We start from the raw sequence: 23591 nt of genomic DNA on the forward strand, positions 1-23591 counted from the left end.
TGTCACAGAAAATAAAACAAACATAATTCTTCAGAAAACAATACCGATTTGGACATAAAAACTAAGATACAGTCTCTGATGTGCCTGCTGGTTACAGGGACCTGACTGGGTAGGACACAGGACAGGCGCCAGGATGCGCCCTGCCCCACGTGCCATGGCTCCTGAGGCCTCGCGCCCCAGCCCCATTCCTGATTGCACCCCAAACACCGCTTCAGCGCCCTAGGAACCCCGAGGGCACCTGTCGTCCCAGGATACTCAGGAGCACTTGCCTTGGCTGCTCGCATTAAGATCTCTCTTTCCTGTTCATCTTTCCTCTGTTTTTCAATCTGATCGAGTTGTTCAAAAAACTTGAGCTGAGCCCGAACATCACTTGCCTGCTCATATCTGTCATCATCCTACAAAGAAGGTAAAAATGGTCTTTTGATCAACTGGAAACCCAGCTGAACAGTCTGCACCCCTCCCCGGTCCAGTGCCCACAGTGCCACCCTGCAGGCCCCGCACCGGATGTGCCCCACGTTTACACAAGGAAAGGCGCGGTGAGCTCACGGGGAGTTTCCACTTTATACACTTCGCTGTTTGTTTTTAAGTAACATTTAAACACGTTTATAGTAACAAACATTTTCAGAGTAAAACAGCTCTGTGCTTTCATTTTAACAGCTGCTCTGTCGGCGCTGTTGCCGGCCTATCTTGCTCCTCGGTGCCTGTGGGACAGCTCTCGCTGGAGCGCAACAAGGATGCATGCTGACCACTGCTGTGGAGGCCAGGCCTCTGGTGCAGGCAACCTCAACAAAACACAATGGGTGATGTTCCGAGTCACTGAGCAGACTGGAGCCCCCCGTCTGCAGGGTTAGTTGGAAACCCCTGGGGGAACTGGGTGCCAGACCCCATCCTTCATGTCCAAGCTCAAAGTCACCTCCACCTCTGCCCCCACCACAAATCCCTCCATCCCCAGCCTGGGGGACAGAGCACCTGAGAGCACTGTGCAGCCAGGAAGTGGATCTTCCCCACACCTAGCTCTACAGGGGACCTGGAACAAGCCGGCGGGGCTGCCTGCCTGCGCTGGGCAGCAGGACGCCGGGTGCAGAGAACAGCACGTTACCTTATGAGAAAAGTTCTTCTGCTGAGCCGTTTCTGATATTTTTTCCACGAGGTTCTGTAGCCTCTGTTGTGTGGCGTGTGACACATAACTCACGACGTCGGGGTGCAGTTCCGTTATGCCGTGTTTCTTACCTGGGGGTCAGGCAATAGTTCACGCATTTAAGCACTTCTTTCTCACCACTTGCTGCCTTACGCAGCCTCGGGGCAGCCCAGGCAGGCCCTGGGCAGAGCACCATCACCACCGACTTCGTCGAAGGTACAACACAGGCAAACCCGTGGTGGGGAGTTGCTGGAAAGGGCAGCTTGACCCCGACCAAGCACTAAAGTCATGGTGCCCACAAACCCACGTGGGGACGCAGACGCCTGTGACAGCCGTGAAACAGGAACGTACCTATTTCCAATATCCTTCTCTGCAGAGGAGCTGGCAGGAGGAAGGTTTCGTCTTTGCAGGACCGTGTAAGCGTGCCCACCAACTCAGAGTTCGTGGCTAAGATCCTTGCACTTTCCTCCGATAGGTTTACTCCAGCCATTGACGCCACATCGTTAATGTCATCGTCGTCCCTTCAGATAAGAACAACAGATGACTGTGCCGAGCATGGGCTGCAGCAAAGCGCATTCAGGTGGTCCCAACTTAGGGGCAATGAACAGGTGGAGGGAACAGGGGACGCCTTGGAGAAAGCGCGGCTAACATCTCCCCAGGCACGCGTCCGCCATCTGTCTCGTGCTCGGTGCTGTCACCTGAATGAGGAAGCCTAGGGGTCTTCTTTGACAGTGACCCCGGTCTTAGAAAGAAATACCCATTCAGGGTCAAGTGGACATGAGTCTTTGCATATGGACGGACGTGTGCACGGGGCTCCCCAACAGTCAATGCCAAGTTCAGACAGTAAAACCCAACACTCTACTCACTGCTCGAGGAGTTCCCCCAAATGGAACTCTTTTTTAAAAGTCACAGAGCATTGCCCTAGCCAGTTTGGCTCAGTGGATAGAGCACTGACCTGTGGACCAAAGGGTCCCGGGTTCAATTCCAGTCAAGGGCACATATGCCAAGGTTGCAGGCTCAATCCCCAGTTAGGGGGCATGCAGGAGGCAGCCGATCAATGAGTCTCTCATCATTAATGTTTCAATCTCTCTCTCCCTCTCCCTTCCTCTCTGAAATCAATAAAAATACATTTTAAATATAAGCATAACCAATGGACACAAGACACTGGGGGGTAGAGGAGGCCAGGGGAAGGTCAAGAGGGGGAAAAAGGAGACATATGTAATACTCTTTTGTAATACTTTAAGCAATAAAATAAAATTTAAAAAAATAAAAATAAATACATTTTAAAAAAACAAAACTGTGCCCATTTTACTTTAAAAAAAAAAAAGTCACAGAGCATTGCCCTAGTCAGTTTGGCTCCATGGATAGGCCTGCAGACTGAAGGGTCCTGGGTTCGATTCCAGTCAAGGGCACGTACCTTGGTTGCAGGCTCCTCCCTGGCCAGGGCCCTGGTCAGGGCTTATGCAGGAGGCAACCAATCGATGTGTTTCTCTCACATCAATACTTTTCTGTCTTTCCCTCTCCCTTCCACTCCCTCTAAAATCAATGAAAAAACATCCTCGGGTGAGGATTGAAAATGAAGAAGAAAAAGAGCATCAGTTTATGTATCACACAATCACAGACTCTGGCGAGAACTGGAGCTCAGTATGCAGAACTCCTTCCTGAACCACCTGAGGGTGCACTGCCGACCCGACACTCCTACTTGGCGTCCTCGCCGACAAGGGTACTCCTGAGAGAACCAGGTGGCATCACCAGCCGCGCTCAGACCCGCCCAGATCGGCGGACTGTCCCAGGAGTGCCGTCCACAGCAGAGGTCCTATTCACAGGCACGTCTGGCATTTTACTCAGCGTCTTCAGCCTCCGTAGGCCTGGAATGCTCCGAAGCCCTTCCTTGATCTCATGCCCTTCACACTTAGGTCACAGGCCGCTGGTTTTAACCTGCGTCCTTGTTTTCCATCTCACTGATGTCCGCTCATGACAAGATGCATCTTTGGCAGGAGTTTCACACAAGTCACATCCGCCACCTCCACAGGGCCTGAGTCTTGCTGGTCCCTTACTAGCGTGTCCTCCAAGCTCCAGCACCATGGTCCCTGCCCGGCTTCCCCACCACCAGGGTGCTCTGCGCCCCCCCCCCCCTTGTGGCTGGACGTGAGGACCTGTGAGTTTGTGCACCTGTGTGAGCTCTGAAACTGGGTGTCCCATTCCTCATAAACTATCAGTTATTCATTTTATGGGCTCCTGGCTTCTTGTGTCTGCTGTGAGCACAGTCTGCTCCTACAGACGTGGCCAGCAGGAGGGAGGCCACTCTGAAGACCTCTGTCTGTGAGCTCTGACCCCTGCCTGTCCACCCTGAACACTGCTCTCTGACCTAAGGAGATGCGCCGAGCCCACCTCAACTTCCCCTGACCCGGCCTTTTCCAGGCACCCTGGTCACTGCGGGAAAACAGTTGTCAGAAGATGAGATCTGAGCGCCCGGGTGCTTGCTACCACCAGGTGTCACTCACTGCTCCCGGCTCCTTGGGCGGGCAGAGCGAGGAGTTCCCAGCTGCTACTTCGGACCTGTCTACACTGCACCAGGAGGTGACGCCACCATGTCCCATTGCAACCCGACACCACAGGTCCGCTCAGCTCGCTCTGTTCTGCATTCGACTCCCTGCCCTGCCCTTCCCTGCCCTGCCCTTCCCTGCCCTGCCCTGCCCTGCCCTGCCCTGCCCTGCCCTGCCCTTCTCTGCCCTGCCCTGCCCCGCCCTGCCCTGCCCTGCCCTGCCCTTCTCTGCCCTGCCCTGCCCTGCCCTGCCCTGCCCTGCCCTGCCCTGCCCTGCCAGGGAGAGGCCCAGGCTTCCCCACCTTCCATCCACTCCCAGTTCTGAGCTGCAATGACCTCACCTCCCATCTCCAGCACCTGCCCCTCCCCACACCCTGGCGCTGCCCACGAGCTGGGCTGCACAGGCTCATGGCCCCTCACCCTGCTGACACTGGCCCGGCTCCAGCCATCTGATGGCTGTGGGGGGGAAGGTCCCATGAAAGCCTTCTGACCCGAGACATTTCCTACGGCTCCATCACGACAGTCACCACCACAGCCCTTCCTCTGCCCCAACAGGTTCACTCCACCACGAGCAGGCTCAGAGCTGCGCGTCAGAGACCCCATCCACATTCTGAGGGCCCTGAGGTTGAGAGCAGGGCGAGTGAGGCACCCCAGAGGACTGACGCCCTCAGAGTACTGGGCTATTCAAGACCATCACAATGGCTTCTCAAGCAGAACTCCTTACCGAAACGAGCCTCCCCCGGGCTCCTTGAGTTTATTTTTCTGCGCAGCAGCTGCTTGGGCCGAGACAGCAGAAAGAGCTTTGGTTCCAGGTAACACAGCAGGTTTCACCACCGGGACTGCAAAACAAGGGACCCAGGAACCCCGATGCAGGTGCATGTGCACTGTGCCCAGCAGAGAGCCGGGGAGCGCGTCCCCACCCACCACAATAAAGTTCTTAAAAGCAATGGGTTTCTAACCCTAAACCACAGGTAAAAGGCTGAATAGCATCTCTCAAGCCTTTACTTGCTGCACCACACTGACAGGTGAAGGCTGACCACACTGAGTAGTCAATGCCACTGAACTGGACACTCAAACGGCTCAAATGGTCGCTTTTGCTGTGTGTGTCCCAAAACAGTAAGAAAATTGGAAGACAGGACCTTCAGTGAGTGCCCCTGGGACTGCGGCCTCACCTGGCTGCAGTGGGTTCAGCTGGATCTGCTGGGGTGTGGTCAGCACGATGCGGTTGTGGGGCTGCCGGAGGGCCACCATGGGCGTCTGCGTCAGCGTCACCTGCGGGGGCCGGATCAGTGCTCCGGGCTTGGGCGGCTGCTGGATCACCTGAGGCAGAGCCACGTGCCCATGAGCACTAACAGCACCGGGTTCCCAGCTGTCCCCCGCCGTCCTCCTGCCATCGCCCGGCCAGGGCAAGGTCAGGCTGCCAGGACCACACCAGCTTCAGGGCAGATCTGCACCTAGGCGGCCTAAGACCCAGTGTGGGGAGGCTACTTCCCCTGCAGGTCAGTGGAGGTGATATGGCCACCTGAGGCTACAGGTCAAGTTTTTGTTTCTCCTCCACATTTTCTCTAAGAGGTGAGGTGGCCTTTTAACTGGGGGGAGGCTAGATCTCCGATGTCCTGCCCTGAACTGTCCCTGAGACGGCCTGAGCCCGGCCCCGGCGGTGTGCCTGCTCCTCTTTCTGCACGGCCTGCATGGCTCTGTCTATCTGAGACTCCTGCCACTGATCACGTGCTCGCCTCTGGCTCTGCTCCCCATTTACTCATCTACCTGTCCAGTCCGCCCACCTCTTCCGCGTCCAGCCTCGGTCCGACCTCCCACACGGCAGCACTCCAAATCCTGGCAGCACCGACTATCCCGCAGGGGCCAAGCGACACTGTGGCCGCTTCTAAAGCCACACAGCTACAGTCCATGTGGCCTCGCTCCACACCTCTGCGGCTGAGGGTTTCAAAATCCAGTGTCTGGCCCTAGCCGGTATGGTTCAGTGGATAGAGCGTCGGCCTGAGGACTGAAGGGTCCTGGGTTCAATTTCAGTCAAGGGCACATGCCCAGGTTGCGGGCTGGATCCACATTGTGGGGTGTGCAGGAGGCAGCTGATCAATGATTCTCTCCCATCACTGATGTTTCTATCTCTCTCTCCCTCTCCCTTTCTCTATAAAGTCAATAAAAATATATGTTTTTAAATCCAGTTTCTGAATTTTACAAAGGTAACCTGGTGGATGTGTTCTGGGGCACGCACAGAGGGGACAGGGTGGTACCCTAGGATCAAACTATTTCTGCACCGACACCTGTGAAAGCCCACGCTGTGCAGGATGAGTAAAGTGACGCGCCTCGGGCCTTCAGGTCAGGTTTAGCCTGAACCTGGGAAAGCTTCCAGTTTTCACATTTACAAGCTTCAAGGAAACCGGTCAGACTCAGGTCTGGCTGCCCACTGCTGACCACCCCCTGCCCCAACACACACACACACACACACACACACACACACACACACACGAATCTGCACAGAACCCAGGGAAGCTGAGTGCAAAAGGGTCCCTGCTGGTCGACACAGCCTCTGTCTAAAGCCAGGGAACACCGGTGGCATCACCCACACACTCGCACCAAAGGTAAATCTCTGAGAACAAATGGCTTCCCATCAGGCTCTCTTCAAGAGAACCCAGCTTCTGTGAAAATCAGCCCTAGGGGTTGCCAAACAGAACAGCACTGTACCTGCGCCACATGAAAGGAAAGGAAGTCTGCCCCTCGGACTGAAAGGAGCGTGGAGCTGTCACATGGGCACCTCCGGCCCTGACACTACTCACAACCTCCCGCCACCGGGTCAGCCTGCTTCCTCACCACCGATCCAGGCCAAAACCAACCTGTGCAGGTGAGAGAGCCCCACGTGGATTTCATCGCGCTCTGGGTTACCATGTTGCAAAACACACTACTAAATGCCATGAAGTCTGGGTTGTGTTTTTCTGTAACTGGCTTTAGAGAAACAAAATCTCTTTGAAATTATTTTTAAAGGCCCCCAATCTGCCTATGGGAGCAAAGACAGCCTTTCTCCAGCTGCAAAGCTCAGAACACGGAATCCAAACTGGCAGTAAACGAATGACAGCAGCCTGCCACTCCAGCTCCTGGAGCCACTGAGGCCCAGACTCGCTGCACACCCAAGCCCACACTGTGAAACAAAGGCTCACGCAGCCGCCTGCTCGTCCAACACCAGCACACACTGTCTATTTCTTGTATGTGAACCATTGCTCCCAATCAAAGGTAATATCCAGCTAAGAGTCACTATAAACTCACCATGTCCCTGTAAGCCGGGATCACCCCCGATACAGGTGCTGGATGGACAGTGGGTGAAAGCCAACACACTAACTTCATGCTACTGAGGAATGAATCACAGAATTGTGGGGCCCAGGCTGCTGGCTTAACCATGGAAGCTAACGCCCAAGGCTGTCCTGCAGGCTCCCTGAGCCGAGAGGCAGGCAGGGGTAAGGGGCTGTCGCCTGCATACCAGCGGCGTGGGCTGCCCCTGCTTGCCAACGCCAACCTGTGTGGGCTGCGTGAGGCTGATGACAGGGGGCTGGAGGGCGCTGGTCACAGTGGCCGCCGTCTTCCCGGCCGTGCGCTGGACGGAGCTGCTCAGCACCACGGCTGTGAGCGCAGTGGTGGCCTGCGGGGCAGGCGGCTGCTGCTGCTGGCTCTGCTGGATGAAGGCTGCGGAGTCAGGCGTCAGCTGTCTCAAGGCGGGCAAGCTCCTCTGGGTGAACACAAACACAGGGTCGGCAGGCAGCACAGCATGGGGTCCCCTCTCTGAAACTCAGATACACCCCATTCTGAGGTAAAGTTCTTGAGCTCAAGTGCCGGTTTTGCCAGCCAGTGTGCCTCAGTGGGCTGAGTGTGCTCCCCTGCACTAAGAGGCCACAGGTTGGATTCCAGTCAAGGCACATGCCCGGGTTTGCAGGTTCAATTCCCAATAGGGGGCATACAGGAGGCAGCCAATTGATGTTTCTCTCTCATTCATGTTTCTATCGCTCCCTCTTCCACTCTCTCTCTAAAATAAATACAAACTTTTTTTTAATAGTGTCAGTTTCAGAGCTTAAAGATACCTCTGGTGTGGGTGGCAGCCTCCAGCACTCACTGACCCTGAGCCCAGAAAGATAGAGCAGCACTTCTGAAATGCTCTAAGAATGCCGTGGCACCAGAGATTACCTAAGGGACAACCGCTGCTGTGGAACCCTGGGTCTTCGCTGGGGTGGGTGTCCCATCAGCCCTCACGCTCACGGACAATCCGCGGGTCGGCCCTGTGCTTGGAGCGGGACGCCCGAATGCCAGCAGTACTGAGGTCCAACTCCCAGAAAAGCATCTAAGAGGGCACCGCACATTCTGCTGCAGGCGCTTTAGGCTTTCAACACAAGGTGCCAACTGTGCCCATGCCTCCCTCAGAACAGCACGGAGGTGGACAAGGGCTTTGCGTTACCTTCAGGAAAGGCACAAGGTAAGGTTGAGGTGAAGAATTAAGTTCCCGGTACAGCCGGCTGGTGAAATCTTCCGCTTCGATTTTTCCATCCTTAAAAATAAAACTCACATGAAATTCCTGCAGGACTGAAAGTTCGCACATACACCTCTTGAGGCAGTGCTACTCTGGTCTCCTGGTCTCTCTGCCAGGTCTGGGCTGACAGAGGCAACAGGAGAGTCAGTGTGCCCCGTGCTCAGGCGATATGGGCATCCCAGGTGTGTGCTGACCAGCCCCCCCCCCCCCCCGATCTCCCTCACCCAGCTGTCACTCAACACTGCCCAGCCCTGACCACATGTCAGGGCATCCTGCCAGGAGCCAGACCAGCCTGAGGGAACCTCACTGGCACAGTCAGAGCTGCGAGCACAGGCACAGAGGGGTCAAGGGACGCCTGTCCTCAGGGACGACACTTCCCCCCCAAGGCCCCAAGCCTCGGGGAGGAAGCCCCACAGGGGAAGGCTCTGCAGATCCCAGGACAGGCTGCTGTGTCACACGCGGGACAGGGCTGGTGGCGAAGCTCTTACCAGCAGGTGCTGCACCAGCTCCTTCACGTTCGCCGCCGTCTCTGTGGACTGTTTGCCGGATGAGGCCAGCTTTATTAACGTAGACAGAAAGTTCTTACATTTCTTCACGTTTTCCATAGTTTCCTGCATTCAAGTAAAAAGACACCTGTGAGAAACTCTTACAGGCAAATGCCCATCATCACCCTGAGAACTGTTTCTTCTCTAAGTGCTCTCCTAGCCTGCTGGTAGGGCATGGCCCTGGCAGGTGCCCAAGGAGCGTGCCCAAGGACACCTGGCCATACAACCAAAAGAGGCCCGGCTCACACTTCCCTCAGCTGCCAATTCCCTCCCTTGAAACGTAACAAGGCGAAAACCACAAAGGTAAAAAGTTGACTCCATCAGATGGTCCCGGCTGTTTATCACAAAGAAGAACCGGCATCTCCCCGATGCACAGTGAAAGGGTTACAGTGCACCACAACTACTAACGCTGACGGAACTACTTAGCAAAGAAACTGGAAAAAGCCATAAATAAAGCGGGATCCCAGTTTGAAGATTTATGCACATGCAGGGAACTACTGAAGTATAAACCCAAATGGGTAAGAGTGCTGTTCTATAGACGCAATGCACACAGTCCATGAAGGACTGCTTCAAACACTACTGTCTGGGCCTGTCACCATGGGGAGCCCTCTACACACGCTGTCCCACCTGAGGGGTGCACGAGACGGCACTCACCGTGGCAGCTGTGGAGGTGGTGGTGGCCCCCGGGACAGTCCGCTGAGGTGTCCCCGTCTGAACAGCTGTCGCCGTCCCAATCGAAGCTGTCTGAGCAGCACCACCCAGAACAAGCTGAGGCTGCAAGATTCCAAAACACAAGGTAAACAGAGGCTGCAGGCAGCAGCCTTAGGTCTGAGAAGAGAGCTCCCTATAGGGGTGGGGCCCCGCTGGCCAGGTGTGCTGGGGGACACGCACCCTGAGGACCTGCAGACACAGCGACAGGCCAAGCCTGAGCACTGCTGTCCTCAGCACCTGAGAAGCAGGATGGTGCATCTCCAGCAAAAACTGATAGAAACAAAGCCAATCGCTGGAAGAACCTGGTGCTCAGGAGTGGATTCTGGAAGTCACATGGTGACCAGTACCAATGGCCTTTTAATAAGCAAACTAGGTCTCATCCTCAGAAAGTTCAAAAACTAACTGCAATGGGAAATGTCACCACCTGGTCTGTACAGAGCCTGGTGACAAGTCAGCCTTCCTGCAAGGCGGCTCTGGGAGGGAGTGGGCTGGGGTCCTGGCCCCTTCTGCCGCCAGACCGGCCTTTTCCTTGCACTTCAGGAGCGAGTCTCATCATGAAGTATCACTAATGCGGCTGGGGAGCAACAGGAGAAATGGGTGGGAGTCGGTGAGGAAGGCCCCTTGCAGAATGAATGGACAGCAGCTCCAGCCTCGCCCGAGGTCAGGCTCCTGACCGACCATGGTTCTGCAGCAGGGTCGTGATGCCAACATTAACTGGCTTTCTAACTGGTCCTCCAATTTATAATCTAGCTTTCAACATTTTCCCTCCAATTTTTAAAATGTCCCTTTCTTACGACTTCTGAAAGTAGGGGCAGTGCAACCCCTGCGCATGCCTCCAGTGTGGCCTAGTGCCCATTAGGGAGCTGACGCAGTCCCTGTATGGACCCCTCCAAGCTCTCGGGTGTCCCAGTGGCCCCAGGCTGTGGACACCAGCTTTGGGGAGGCCTGGGAGCTACAGGTGGTGACGGGCTTTACAGTCAGTCTGTCTTCTCTCACTTGTAACATGAAGCATGAGTCATCACTGTTGTCGCCAGCAAACATCAAACTCCAATCTCAGGGAGGAAAGAAGGAGCAAACCATGGCCGCCATCTCGGGGCAGCGGGGCTTCTTTCCTTCACACAGGGGCCTGTCCCCACATTTGCTCCTGCTGGCCCCACCAACTCCCACTCACGAGACACATCCAGACTGCACAGAAGCGGACGCCAAGCTGACCGTGCCTCCTGCTTTCTGGAAACCCTTTCGCAAAATGTAGAATCAGATGCGCCAACCAGACAGAAGCCCAGGCTGAAGCCTGCATCCTGGAAAGTCCCCCACACCTGGACAACCCTTCCCGTGTTTCAGACAACACTGCCACTCACTGCAGACGCCACAGGTAAGAAAGAGAAGACAAGATCCAGTGGGGAAGAGTGTGGTGCTGGGCTGCTCCAGACCCTCTACCACCACTGTCCCCGCCACCACTGGGCTGTGGTTGCCTCACTCGGAAAAACAGGATAGCACCAACTGCCATGGGGATCAACAAAGACCAGCAACGCAGCAAAGAGTCACCCTGGGCCACAAAGACACCTGGTAAAACCTGGCCAACGGTGCAGCACCTGCACTCACAGTGCACGCTCACCAACACCTCACCCCGCAGCTTGAGCCATCTGCTTTGTACACTCTGGCCTGTTGGCCCCAGCCAGGTCTCCTCTGCTGTGACGGGAAGGGCCAGCCTGTCCGGGACACCAGAGGCTGAACGGTTGAGAGCATCACAGCCCATCGCTGTGATAAGGACACACAGTAAGACCTGAGACACAGTCAACGACAGCACTGCCACCATCGGCGCATTCACGGGGAGACAGGTGCACACACAGACTCTCTGCCCTAGGCTTTCCCTGCTCCAGAGATGCCTTACAATCAAACACTGATCAGCTGACCCTTTCCTTCTTCTCTGGCAGGGGCAGCTTTAAAAGTGCTGCTGGTGCTCAAGTCCGTGCGGCTTTGAGGAAGAGGGACCCAGCCACAGCCTGTGCTGTCGTCAGAGAAGAACCCCCTTTTTCTACACCTTCCTCCCAAAACTCTGCCTTGAGTCCCACACCCAAGTCCGTGCCTTGTCCCTGCGTGCAGGACGCCGGGCCTCACCTGCACTCCGGGTGAGCGCTGCAGCGCGGCGGCCGGCTGTACCGTCGTCTGGGCCTGAGACACCTGCTTAATTATGGTCGTCGGGGTCACCTGCCGGGCAATAATAGGGGTCCCAGGTGCCTGGAAAACAAGCAAGACCCATCTAAAAGGGGCAACAGCGTGAGAATTCCCCGCCACCCCGTGCACCCAAAGCAATCCAGAACACAGAACCAGTGCTCAAGTGCGTCCACAAGTTCACTCGCAGTTTCCACAGAGCCACCCTAATTCTAAATGTCTGTTTCCAAAGTAAAAGTGCAGGCTCCCCATCTTTGCTACTACAATGAAAATGCCTTAGACTTCTTTATCCAATCAGCATGGTCCTTGAAAAACACATGTACCTGGGAGGGGTCCTGTGAGGACTTCTGTGATCTCGCCCACAAGCACTAAAGAGTGACAACGGCACTAAGAAGTACGTGTCCCCTGGGTCTAAGACCAGTCACACTAGCCCCATGGGAAGCTCGAGTCCTGAGCAAGGTAATGATGAAGTTGGTTTGAAAGGAGATGGACAGCAAATGCTGATGGTCACACGGTGATATGCACAGCCAACAGCTAAAGTGAGACCACAGATACCGTACGTCTGCCTCACACTGAACAGAACAGACTGGGAAACTGAGCCGTTCCACTCAGTGAAGGGGCCCTTGTGGGTCTCCCAGCACACAGAGCCGCTGCTGCAGTGCAGGGCGCCACCCAGGGTACGCGCTTGGCATCACGGAGAAGGAGGTCTCCGCTTCAGTCACTAGCCACTCACTAGCTTAGAACAGAGGAAGACGCAGTGGACAGGAAAGCCCCGCAGACAGAGGGAACGGGACAGTGCGGACACGTGCCCACAGGAAAGCATGACACGGACACGGAACCCAGACGGGGGCAAGCCCTGCCTGCTCTTCAGCATCGGAGCCTGCCTCCCGCCAGTCTCCAGTGCCTGTGTGTGGGGAGGCAGCTCTGCTCAATGCAAGTGTGCCAAGTCCTCTGTGCCTCCCTGATGAAGGCCCGCGCTCACGCAGTACCTGCTCTGCCCACTAGCTTAGCGCTGCACGTCTCCGCCCAGCCTGGGACCCAGCTCTGTGGTGTAAGCACTAGCACACTGTCCACTCCACAGGAGAGGACACTGAGGCATGGGAAGGCGGAGTCATGGAGAGAGGGCAGCTCTCAGGGACTCAGAGCCAGCTCTTCCCAGCAGGGCTGTCCTGGACGCCAGGGTTAGCCACCCGGTGGTGGGGCAGGACACCTGCCACACGCCCTTGGCAGGCGCAGGGTGTACGCATGACTCACCTGGACGGTGGAGATCTGGACAGGTGGGGCACTTGTGGGGGTTGCAGGGCGGGGTGCCATGGTGGTCTGAGGCTGGGCCTGGGCGTGGGCCTGGGCCTGCATCTGGGCCAAGGCCTGCTGAGGGATCATTAACAACTGCCCGTTCTCGCTGCGCACGAGGACCATACCTGGGGACAAAGGACATCTGGCGTCAGAGCCCGGGAAGCAGTGGCTCTATGGGGAGGCCTAGCAGCTCTGAGGAGAAACAGGACCGGTGGTGAAACACGGAGTCACCGGCCTCTGACTGACATGCCTACCAGACGGTGCACAGGATGAGGACACGCACAGGGCAGTTTCATGGATTCAAAGAGCAACCAACTGACGCCCAGCCACTGTGTCTCAGTGGTAGAGTGTGGACCTATGAACCAGGAGGTCATGGTTCGATTCCCGGTCAGGGCACATGCCCAGGTTGCAGGCTCGATCTCCAGTGTGGGGCGTGCAGGAGACAGCCGAACAATGGATGATTCTCTCTCATCGCTGATGTTTCTTTCTCTCTCTCTCTTTCTCTTTCTTTCTCTCTCTCTCTCTCTCCCCACCCCCCTCCTCTGAAATCAATAAAAACATATTAAAAAAAAAAAAAAAAGCAACCAAGCCTTCCTTCTGTAAGCCAAGCACCACGGCTCTGCCAGCCCCCCTGTCGCCCCACAGCCACCCCACAGCTGCCCCACACTGGCCTCGGCATGCACCCACTCCAGAGGAAGCCAGCAGGGACGCCAAAGGCCTGGCAGAGTCCCCACAGGCACACACTCTCCCCGACACAGATTGCCAAGTGCTCAGGAGGTGGCGGTGTCGAAGAGAAGTCAGAGATCCCGCTGGAGCCGCAGACCCCAGCACTGCCCAGCACAGTTCCCTCCATCCTGCCCCCACTGGCCCTGTGACCAGGGGCAGCTGGGGCCTGTCCTGGGAAACCTCAAACAAACTTCCCCTTCAGCACATGGACCCTGTGGCACCCAGGCACCTCACCTCTCTGGGTGTGGGCAGCAAGGTGCCCATGGCTGACCAGAAGGGGGCCTCACAACACAGACAGACAGAGAGAACCACTCACACAGCACATGCTTGAACTCCATCACTGGAGCAAATCCAATCATGCAGGTTTAGCATTAATTTTAGCTTCAAAAACCAGCAGCAATCATAGCACAGACACCATCAGACACATAACCCAAGTGTCCAAGTTCACATTTAATTCCATGACAATCAATGATGGAGCTTCGAGGAGAACCTGCACTCTTCCTCTGGTGGGGCCTCAGCACACCACTGGCCAAGCCCCGTCTTCCCCTCGGGCACAGCTGGAAAGGGTGCCCTTGGGATAGGAAAAGCCAGGGCGAGGGCGTCCTGTGGGCATCATACCCTCCTGAGCCTGACCGGTGGCTGAGAAGAGCCTCTGAAGGTGCTGGGCTCTGGCTCCTTCAACACCCATCAGGTCATCAAGAAACAACAGGCCTCTCCCTGGACTCACACCTACAAGGCTTGATCCAAAAGAACCACCTTTATGCCCACTAACATCCCTTTTAAAGTAAACCATGCTAAAATTACAAAAACAAAACAAAAACCAGGATGTGGAAATCCCCCAAACCAGGGAGCTTGTTAGGCAGGCAAGGCAGTAGCTGGAGACAGCCATGCGGGCCACCAGAGCTGGGGTAGGACATCAGGGACTGCCCAGCCACTACTCAGGTCCACACTCTGCTGGAGCCCGCAGAACAGAAAACATGGCGAATTCCCTGATGCCATCCTCCCAAACCCACCACTCACTCATCACACTCCCTCATCCGTCCACGTGGGAGCCTGCTCCTCCCTTCTGGACACCAAGAGTCAGCACGGGCGGGACAAGGACCAAATGAGCCTTAGCAGTACCCACACTTAACACCCAATGTCACCCTTGGTAATATGGCAATTGATGTATATACTCTAATTAGCAGATGCTTTGTTGATTAAAAAGGTACATCCACAGAAAGTTAAAGAAATATTTAAAGAATAAATATTCATGAAACTGCAGTGTGGGTTAAAAACTAATGAAGTAAGACACCCTTTCCAGGGATGGCTTTTCTCAATAAATCTCAGTTCCATTCATAAAAAATAAAATAAAAAAATAAAAACTAATGAAGTAAAAGTATAAGTAAGCATATGCTGTTGGCAAATTGCCTGTCGTTAGAACAAAGGTCAGGAAAGGGATCACAGGTCCTGCCAGAGTGATGTGACCTTACGCAGGGAACGCAGCTTCTCAGGCACTGAAAGTATCTGCGAGCCAGCCAGTGTGGCTCAGGTGTTGTCCAATGCACCGAGAGGTTGCCGGATTCAACTCCTAGTCACAGCAACAGCCCAGGTTGCAGGTTCGATTCCCTGTCAGAGTGGGTGCGCAAGAGGCAACTGATCAATGTTTCTCTCTCACACCAATGTCTTTCTCTACCTCTCCCTTCCTTTCTCTAAAATCAATAAAAACATATTTACATATACATATCCTCCTATATAATAAAAGGGTAATATGTAAATTGACCCTAACGGCAGAATGACCAGAAGGGCCGCTGGACCAGTCACTATGAGACCATTGACCACCTCTCGGTCCCTTTCCCTGGCCAGCAGGCTCTGATAGCCTGATGGCAAACAGAGAGCTGGGGGTGGGTGGCGGGGGACGCGGGCGGCGCCAGGACAAGGCCCACCCCACCGGTCGCCCCACACACAGAGGGCAACTCGCGGCAGGGGTGGGGTCAGCAAGTGGACGGGAACAGCCGACCTCTCAGTCCCTTCCCCTGGCTGTCAGGCACTGATCACCCAATGGTGAATGGGGAACCGGGGGTGAGTGGTCGCGGGGGCAGGGAAGATGGCCCTGATCACAGGCCAGGCCTAGGGACCATACCTGCACACGAATTTCATGCTCCAGGCCTCTAGAGTATGAGTGTGTGTGTGTGTGTGTGTGTATCTCCTATGTAATAAAAGCCTAATATGGAAATTGACCGAATAGTGAAATGACCGGCGGAACAACCAGTCGCTATGATGTGCACTGACCACCAGGGGGCAGGTGCTCAATGCAGGAGCTGCCCCCAGCCCGCAGGCCCCAGGCCAGCCAAGGTGGGTGCCAGCGGGCCCCCCCCCATCACCCTACCAGTCATCCTGCAGAGGGAGGCGACCAGCAGCAGCAGGGGGCAGGGCCGGTGAGCGGGTGGCACCAGGCCAGCCAAGGTGGATGCCAGCAGGGGCCTCCTGATTGCCCCACCGGTTGCCCCACAGATCAGCCCTGATTGCCAGCCAGGCCTAGGGACACCACCTGTGCATGAATTTCGTGCACTGGACCTCTAATATATATATTCTGGAGGCCCAGTACACAGGATTTGTGCACTTGTGGGAGGCATGGCCTGCGGGGATCAGCCCGCTGTGGGAGCACCACTCATCCCGGTCAGCCGAGCGGCGCTCCCACTATGGGAGTGCACCGACCACCAGGGGCAGCCCCTACATTGAGCATCTGCCCCCTGGTGGTCGGTGCACATTATAGTGACCAGTCGACTGGTTGTTCTGGTCGTCCTGCCATTCGGTCACTGGGCTTTTATTATATAGAATATCTGTGAGTGGATAAGCAAGAGAAATGACAAATGCCCCTGGACATACAGGCAACGCAGGAGGCTGTAGAAATAACTGCTCTAACCTGAAGGCAAACTGTGGGTCCTGAGGGGAAAGACTGTTTGCATTCGTGGGGGGTAGGCCTGTAGGCTGTAATGGGGTGTGCTTCCCTCTGCCTTCCCCAGATATAATGTATCACAATCACAGGCAAAAGTCAGACACACTGATGGCCTGGGGAGCGTCCCTACACCAACAGCTGCATCAGCGCATGTTTGAATGGCATCATCACAGTTCGGGACCTCGTGAACTGGTGTAATCACTCATTTCAAACAGACGCATAGCACACTAGTACAGTATCTATCCATGCAAAAGCAAAGAAACACAACTTTGCTTCAAAATGCAACTGAAGAATGTTAGAGAAAAGGTTGTGAAGAAGCAATAGCCTGAGTTCACAGACAGTTCCTGGCTGGGGACATCATTCTGTCCTCCTCCATCAGGGAAGGGACCCTGCAGGTATGGCCCACTCCCACCTTACAGATGGGGCCACCGAGGCCGGCGGAGGACTGATTTCTCCCAGAGTGCCCTGGGCAGAGGCTGGCACACCCCAGTGCCTCCGGCTCCACACATACCCCCTGGGCTTCACTTCCACAGTGACCAAGGAGGGCTGTATACCATGGGCCGCATTCTTCCAACCTTTAAATTGGGAAGGAGAAGGCCACACCTCACACAGTAAACAACTTCAACTTCAAAGGATCCTTCAGATTCACCTTCCCACCAATGTGGCCCATTCCAGGTCAATTCCCAAACGCAGTTAACAGGGGTGCCGGAGTGTGGCCTGGGACTTTGCTGCGTGATCAAACCACCTCCGCCCGGCCACCCACCCTCAGCCCACAGAGCCTTCCTTGTCTCCCTCCTCTGTACTCAGGCCACCTGAAACCAGAGCAGCCCACCTCCACGAGGAGTCGTCATGATGCACCCCGATCAAGCAGACACAAGACAACTAGGGTTTCGTTTTGTTCATGATAGAAAACAAGAAATGAGGAACCAGAACCTCCTGAAACGCCCAGCCCTGTGGTTACCAGGTGCACTCATCCTTCTTCCACTCTGCCCAACGTCCACATTGCCGTGTGTGCTTTAGTAACTGTGAAGAAAACTGGGGCGATTTTGCTGGTGTTCAGTTTTTTATTTTCTTCTTTTCACTTCTTTTTTTTTAAAAAAAAACACATATTTTTATTGATTTCAGAGAGGAAGGGAGGAGATAGAGAAACATCAATGATGAGAGACAATCATTGACTAGCTGCCTCTTGCATGCCCATACTAGGGACCGAGCCCACAACCAGGCATATGGCCCCGACCAGGAATCAAACCATGACCTCCTGATTCATAGGTCGTCAATCAGCCACTAAGCCACACTGACCGGGCTTCTTTCTACTTCTTGTATCATAAGTAATTCCATGTCATTCAACATTCTTCAAAAACAATTTTCAGTGGCTACAAATTTCATCCAAAATGTATTTTCAATGTCCTTCTTGGCGAAAACTCGGGCTGTTTCCCTTGCTCGTTATCAGGAAAGCTCCAGTTTTAAAGGTACATGTGCTGCCTCACACCCTCCTCCGGCAGTCAGAGGCGACACTGCAGGCCAAGACGGAGCTGTGTGAGCTGTGCGACCTGTGCGAGCTGCGCGAGCTGCTCACTGATACAACAGGGCCCTGACGACCACCTGTTTGGGAGGCCAGCGTGGCCCCACCAGGGTGGGATGTGGCACCAGCAGCACAGCGGGCAGCCCAAGGCCACCAGGCCACTCCCATCTCCACCCAAGCACGACCACTAGGTCTTAAGGACTGAATGAGCCCTCCCCTCCCTGACTCACCAGATTTCAAGGAACACTCAAGTGTTCTTACCCAGTTACAGCTTTTCTGATCCTTCTCATGCCAATATGTTTTACTGTATCCGGAATGAAAATCTAGGTCAGCCCAGCTGCACTGCACAGTGGCCAGGCATTTTTGGACTTGCCTGGGCCTCCACCTGGAAGAATCCCGCGTCACACGCGTCAGCATAAGTTTACCCACCACAGCCCCTCACACACGCTGTTCTCGCATGCGGTTCAGGGGCTCCCCCAACCCTGGGAGGGCACATCACCTGGGAAAATGGCCCAGGCGGAATGACAGGAGCAGGGACCAGACCCCTGCACTCCCCCTCACCCCCATGAAGTTCCTTAGGCTGTCGCCTGTCAGACAGCAGAGAATCTGCAAAGACAATGGTACAAAAGGCAAGGCCTCTGCAGGGAAACATGGGCAGAAGGAAGCTGCCCCTAAACACTGATGCTGACACCGAAGCAGCCAGGAAAGGGACTGTCTGAAATATGCAGAGAATCTGCTCTGAGGCTGCCCCGCGGAGTCCTGACTGCCCAAGGGGACTCGCGAGGACGTCCCTGTGGATCGGGAGGAGGAGTCTGGACAGAGCCAAGAGCCCAGGAGGACAGCTACCCTCAGCCCACAAAGTTCTTCCCACCAGACTGTCCTCAGTTCTGTGCTTTCAGAACGGGATACAGTGTACTTGGCAAATACACTTCTGCACTGGTTTACCAAAAACCCGCTAACTTCACCTTTACAATAGCTCACATCGAGCTAGGCACAGTGGTGAGCACACGTCACGTCACCCCCTGACCGGGAAGAGAAGCACCGCAGATTGGGAAGTGCCCTGGCCCCTCCCTCTCACCCCTCAATGGCTGCAGGGCCCCTCACTCTCCACCTCAATGGCCCTGCCATGGTTTGTGACCAGTCTGCTCAGGCAGAAACCACAGCCGCCTGCAACTCGCAGTCAGGCAGGGCTGTCCATGTGTCACAGCCACGACCTCCACGACGGCCAGGCCCTCCCACAGTGCAGGCCAGTGCTACCACTGCTTCAGCTGAGGCTCCAGAAGTAGACCCAGGACCCCCAGGCAGGGCCTGCTCCAGCCTCCACCCTGCTCAGTGGAGAGCACTCAGGTCACCTTGGCGACAGCATAGGGTTCTGTCCTCACTGCCAGCATGCGGCTGTTTCCAGCCCTCATCCCACCAGGGCTGCTTTGGGCCCTGACACCTCCCCACACACATGACTTTAGGAATTTAGCTCCTAAATTCTCTTCAAGTACAAGTTAGCTTTAATTGACTAATACACTTTGCTAAGATTACAAAATTATCAATGTGAAAATGTGCTTACATGTAACATACAATTCAAGTGAGTGAGAGTGAAAGTGTATTTGACTATGAGAGTGTGTGTGAAAATGTGTGTGTGAAGGTGGCTGGGTGAGTTAGACTGAATGTAGGTGATGTGAGTGGGTGTGAGTGGGTGTGAGTGAGTGTGTAAGCAGCTGGTGCTGGACGCAGCGCTGTTGTGAACTACCACCGAAAGCTCAAGACCCACCGGACGCCCTGCCCACAGTGCGCTCGTATGTGGGAGCCACATGGCGTTTTGCCTAACGACCCCAAGAGCACAGACCAGCACAGGCTGGATCCCGCACACGCCCACCCATGTCAGCTGTGGATTAAGTCGCTTAGATAAAATGGTCAGGACAGGTGAATCGGGCAGAGTACAGAACTGTCCCCTGGAGGCCTTTTGTATGAGCCTGAAGTCTGTCAAAATACAAACAAGCCAGAACATGCTTTGCTCTCTAGGGACACAAACTCAGGTGGCAGGAGCAGGGTTTGGGTGGGGGCAGGGGACGTGCGGGCAAGGCAAGCACGTGCAGTCCCAGTGCCTGACTCATGCTGGGGCTTGGTGATGAGTCCCTAGTGGCCAGACCCCTGCTATCTCGGTACCCTAGGACCTTGTACCCCCAGGCACACAGTCTCAGTCATCCAGTCCTGGGCTTGGCCCCTGACCTCCAGGCCTGACAGTCAAAGAGAAAACACTTCCATCAACCAGAGGACTGTAGGTGGCCAGGGGTCAGCCAGGATCTGGACAAGCGGGGAGAACAGAGTGCTATGGGTGCGTGAAGATGATGTGGGCATGTGGGGCTGGCCAGGGAGAGGGGCGGGGGGTAACTCGGGGTGACAGGCCACAGGGGCACCAGGCACACAGTGAGCAGCATTGTAGCAGAGGAGCCACACCCACACCTCCAAGCACTAGGGGACAGTGGCTATGTGCCCCTTAGTGCATCCCTGGAACAGATGCAGTAACTGGCTTCAAGGCCACAGACGTCACCTGAAAGCTACACAGATGGCTTCTTCACATAAAAGTCTAAGACTAACTCAGATTTGCTTTAGGATGTAAATAGACACATAATTTAAAATAGCCCAAAATGTTAAGAATTCTTTTCTGTCATGTAATAATACTCGTAATGAAAGCTCCCCGCCTAGCGGTGTGCATTATGACTTTTTCTTAAAATCGCCGTTTGGTGGCCCATTTATGCCCTGTCATGAGGGTGGGTTGAAGGGAGCTTCCCTCGGGGACACACACTCTCGGATGTCACCTCGGGAGGCCCGGGCACAGCAGCATCACAGGAAAAGCACCCAACTAGTCAATAGCATAGTGCCTTTCTATCTGATGTGCAAACCACACCCCTTAGGCCAGCTCCAAACACAACCAACCAGAGTAAGGCAAACAGCCCAAAAAATAAGAAGCAAGTGTCAACCTGGCTGATGCACACATAAAGAATTATTTTTCTGTACTATAATGCTTCCAAATACTAAAGGTTAGAAAAGATATCTGAAATAGCTGATTAAATCAAAAATTTTAAAAAGCACACAAAAAGGCCCCGACAGGCAGACCCCGCCCATCTTCCTCCCACCTTTAGGTGGGGTTTCCCACCCCACACCTGTCAACATCACGTAAGCAAAGCCCAGGGCAGCGGTCGGAGAGGAGGATGGCCTAAGCCTCAGCCAGGAGGACACCTCATTTATCATTTCACAGACAACACTCAGTCTTGATGAGACTTAGGGCCACCGTGGTTTAAAGCAGCAGGTCCCCTAGAGTCGTGGTCGGCAAACCGCGGCTCGAAAGCCACATGCGGCTCTTTGGCCCCTTGGGTGTGGCTCTTCCACAAAATACCACGTGCGGGCGCACACATACAGTGCAATTGAAACTTCGTGGCCCATGCGCAGAAGTCGGTATTTTGTGGAAGAGCCACACTCAAGGGGCCAAAGAGCCGTATGTGGCTCGCAAGCCACGGTTTGCCGAGCCGCAGATTGCTGACCACTGCCCTAGAAGTCCTCAGGTGCTGTGTTTAAGAACCTCACTACAGTGCACAGGTGCACGCACAGGCACCCACCGAAGAATGAGCATGAGGACAGGAGGAGGACCCTTGCTGGCATCACACATTGCCACGCAGGCTGACATTTTCAATGAACAGGTCTAGAGTACAATTTCTGAAAACTCACCACGTTAGACTAAAAGAGAACAATCACGTGAGCATCATATATGAAGAATGGCATTTCACAAGATCAGGCATCATTTGTGACAAAAAATCCTCACCAACTAGCAAGAGGAGGAAAGTCCTCCACCTCACAAACAAAGGGTGTCTCTGAAAACCCAGACCTAACGCAAGAGGTGGGAAAAGAGGCACACACGTCCCTTCTCGTTGCTTCTGTTCCACGTGCACTGGAGGTTTCAGCCAGGCAGTACGACAGGAACAAGAAATTAGAGGACAGACGATGCAAATCAGGAAGGATAAAGTGCTGCAGACACTATGCTTGTCTTTATAGAAAATCCTAAGAAAGCTACAAAACTGCTACAAGACCCGATATGTGAGTTAAGCAGGGTCACAGGATCTAAAGTCAATATTTAAAAAGGAGATTGTATCTTAAATGTTAACAACAAATAACTGGAAATTTCAATTTTTAAAAATACCATTTATACAACATAAAAATGACTGTTTAAGGACCTATTTCACAAAACATGCAAAGGACAAACACTGAAAACTATAAAACACTGCTGGTGGAGACTCTGAAAGATCCAAATAAAATGGAGAGGCTTACCATGTTCATGGATCAGAAAACTCAATACTGTTAAGATGTCAATATCATAAATCTAATACAGTAGGTCTTCGGGTTACATCGGAGATCCGTTCCTACAGACTACGTAACACGATTTTCGCCGTTAAGTCGGAACCCACCAGCATAAGCACCTATATCACTCACATGAAGCATATACACAGCAGTAATCAAGTGAAACAGTAAAAAAAATGTAAAAGAAAGATAACAATTTCTGACCTTTACTTGTAAATAAATAATAAAAAACATAAAGCACAGTCCTAGCTGGTTTGGCTCCGTGGACAGAGCATCGGCCTGCAGACTGAAGGGTCTCGGGTTCAATTCCAGTCAAGGGCACGTGCCTGGGTTGCAGGTTCGATCCCCAGTGGGGGGGCATGCAGAAGGCGGCCAATCAATGATACTCTCTCATCATTGATGTTTCTATCTCTCTCTCTCCCTCTCCATTTTTCTCTGAAATCAATAAAAATATACTTAAAAAAAACAAACATAAAGCACATATGTACATACGTCGAAATGACTGAGCTTTTTTTATATATAAATAAATAGGAGATGGCGACATAACCACGAAACAATGTACGTCGAGTCCGACGTAACCCAAGGACTGTCTGTATACAGATTCAACACAATCCCAGGCAAGATATCGGAAGACTTTTTGTAGAAAATGGCAAGCTGATTCTAGAACTTATATGGAAATATAAGGACCCAAGTAGCCTCCAAACACTTCTGAAAAAGAAGAGAGGCTCAGTCTAAGTCCAGGCCTTCCTCCGAAGGGCTACATGGATCAGGTTCTGTTCTGCAGTCTGGAAACTCAATACATACACACAAGGTCCACTGATTTTCAATAAAAGTCGCAGGAGAGCCCTAGCTAGTTTGGGTCAGTGGATAGAGCGTGGGCCTGAGGACTGAAGAGTCCCGAGATCAATTCCGGTCAAGGGCACATACCTGGGTTGCGAGCTCAATCCCCAAGAGGGGGGCGCGCAGGAGGCAGCCAATCCATGATTCGCTCTCATCCTTGATGTTCCTATCTCTCTCTCCCTCTCCCTTCCTCTCTGAAATCCATAAAAATATATACTAAAAATAATAATAATAAAATAAAAGTGGCAGGAGAGGCCAGCTGGTGTGGCTCAGTGAATTA

At 53.9% G+C, this 23591-nt stretch overlaps 1 protein-coding gene across 1 annotated transcript in view; it reads right to left on the reverse strand.

The window, feature by feature from the left end:
* TAF4 (TATA-box binding protein associated factor 4) overlaps window positions 1–23591 on the reverse strand; it is a 63462-nt gene that overhangs the window by 16614 nt on the left and 23257 nt on the right. The window contains exons 3-13 of the mRNA XM_036323539.1: window positions 12897–13063; window positions 11589–11708; window positions 9414–9533; window positions 8703–8825; window positions 8143–8232; window positions 7177–7422; window positions 4856–5003; window positions 4408–4522; window positions 1490–1659; window positions 1100–1230; window positions 270–395 (exon numbers count right to left, since the gene is read on the reverse strand). Of these exons, the coding sequence (XP_036179432.1) occupies window positions 270–395; window positions 1100–1230; window positions 1490–1659; window positions 4408–4522; window positions 4856–5003; window positions 7177–7422; window positions 8143–8232; window positions 8703–8825; window positions 9414–9533; window positions 11589–11708; window positions 12897–13063 (1556 nt within the window). The remainder of the gene's footprint in view (window positions 1–269; window positions 396–1099; window positions 1231–1489; window positions 1660–4407; window positions 4523–4855; window positions 5004–7176; window positions 7423–8142; window positions 8233–8702; window positions 8826–9413; window positions 9534–11588; window positions 11709–12896; window positions 13064–23591) is intronic.

This window comes from Myotis myotis, unplaced genomic scaffold (assembly GCF_014108235.1).
Source record: "Myotis myotis isolate mMyoMyo1 unplaced genomic scaffold, mMyoMyo1.p scaffold_m19_p_9, whole genome shotgun sequence".
NCBI lineage: Eukaryota > Metazoa > Chordata > Mammalia > Chiroptera > Vespertilionidae > Myotis > Myotis myotis.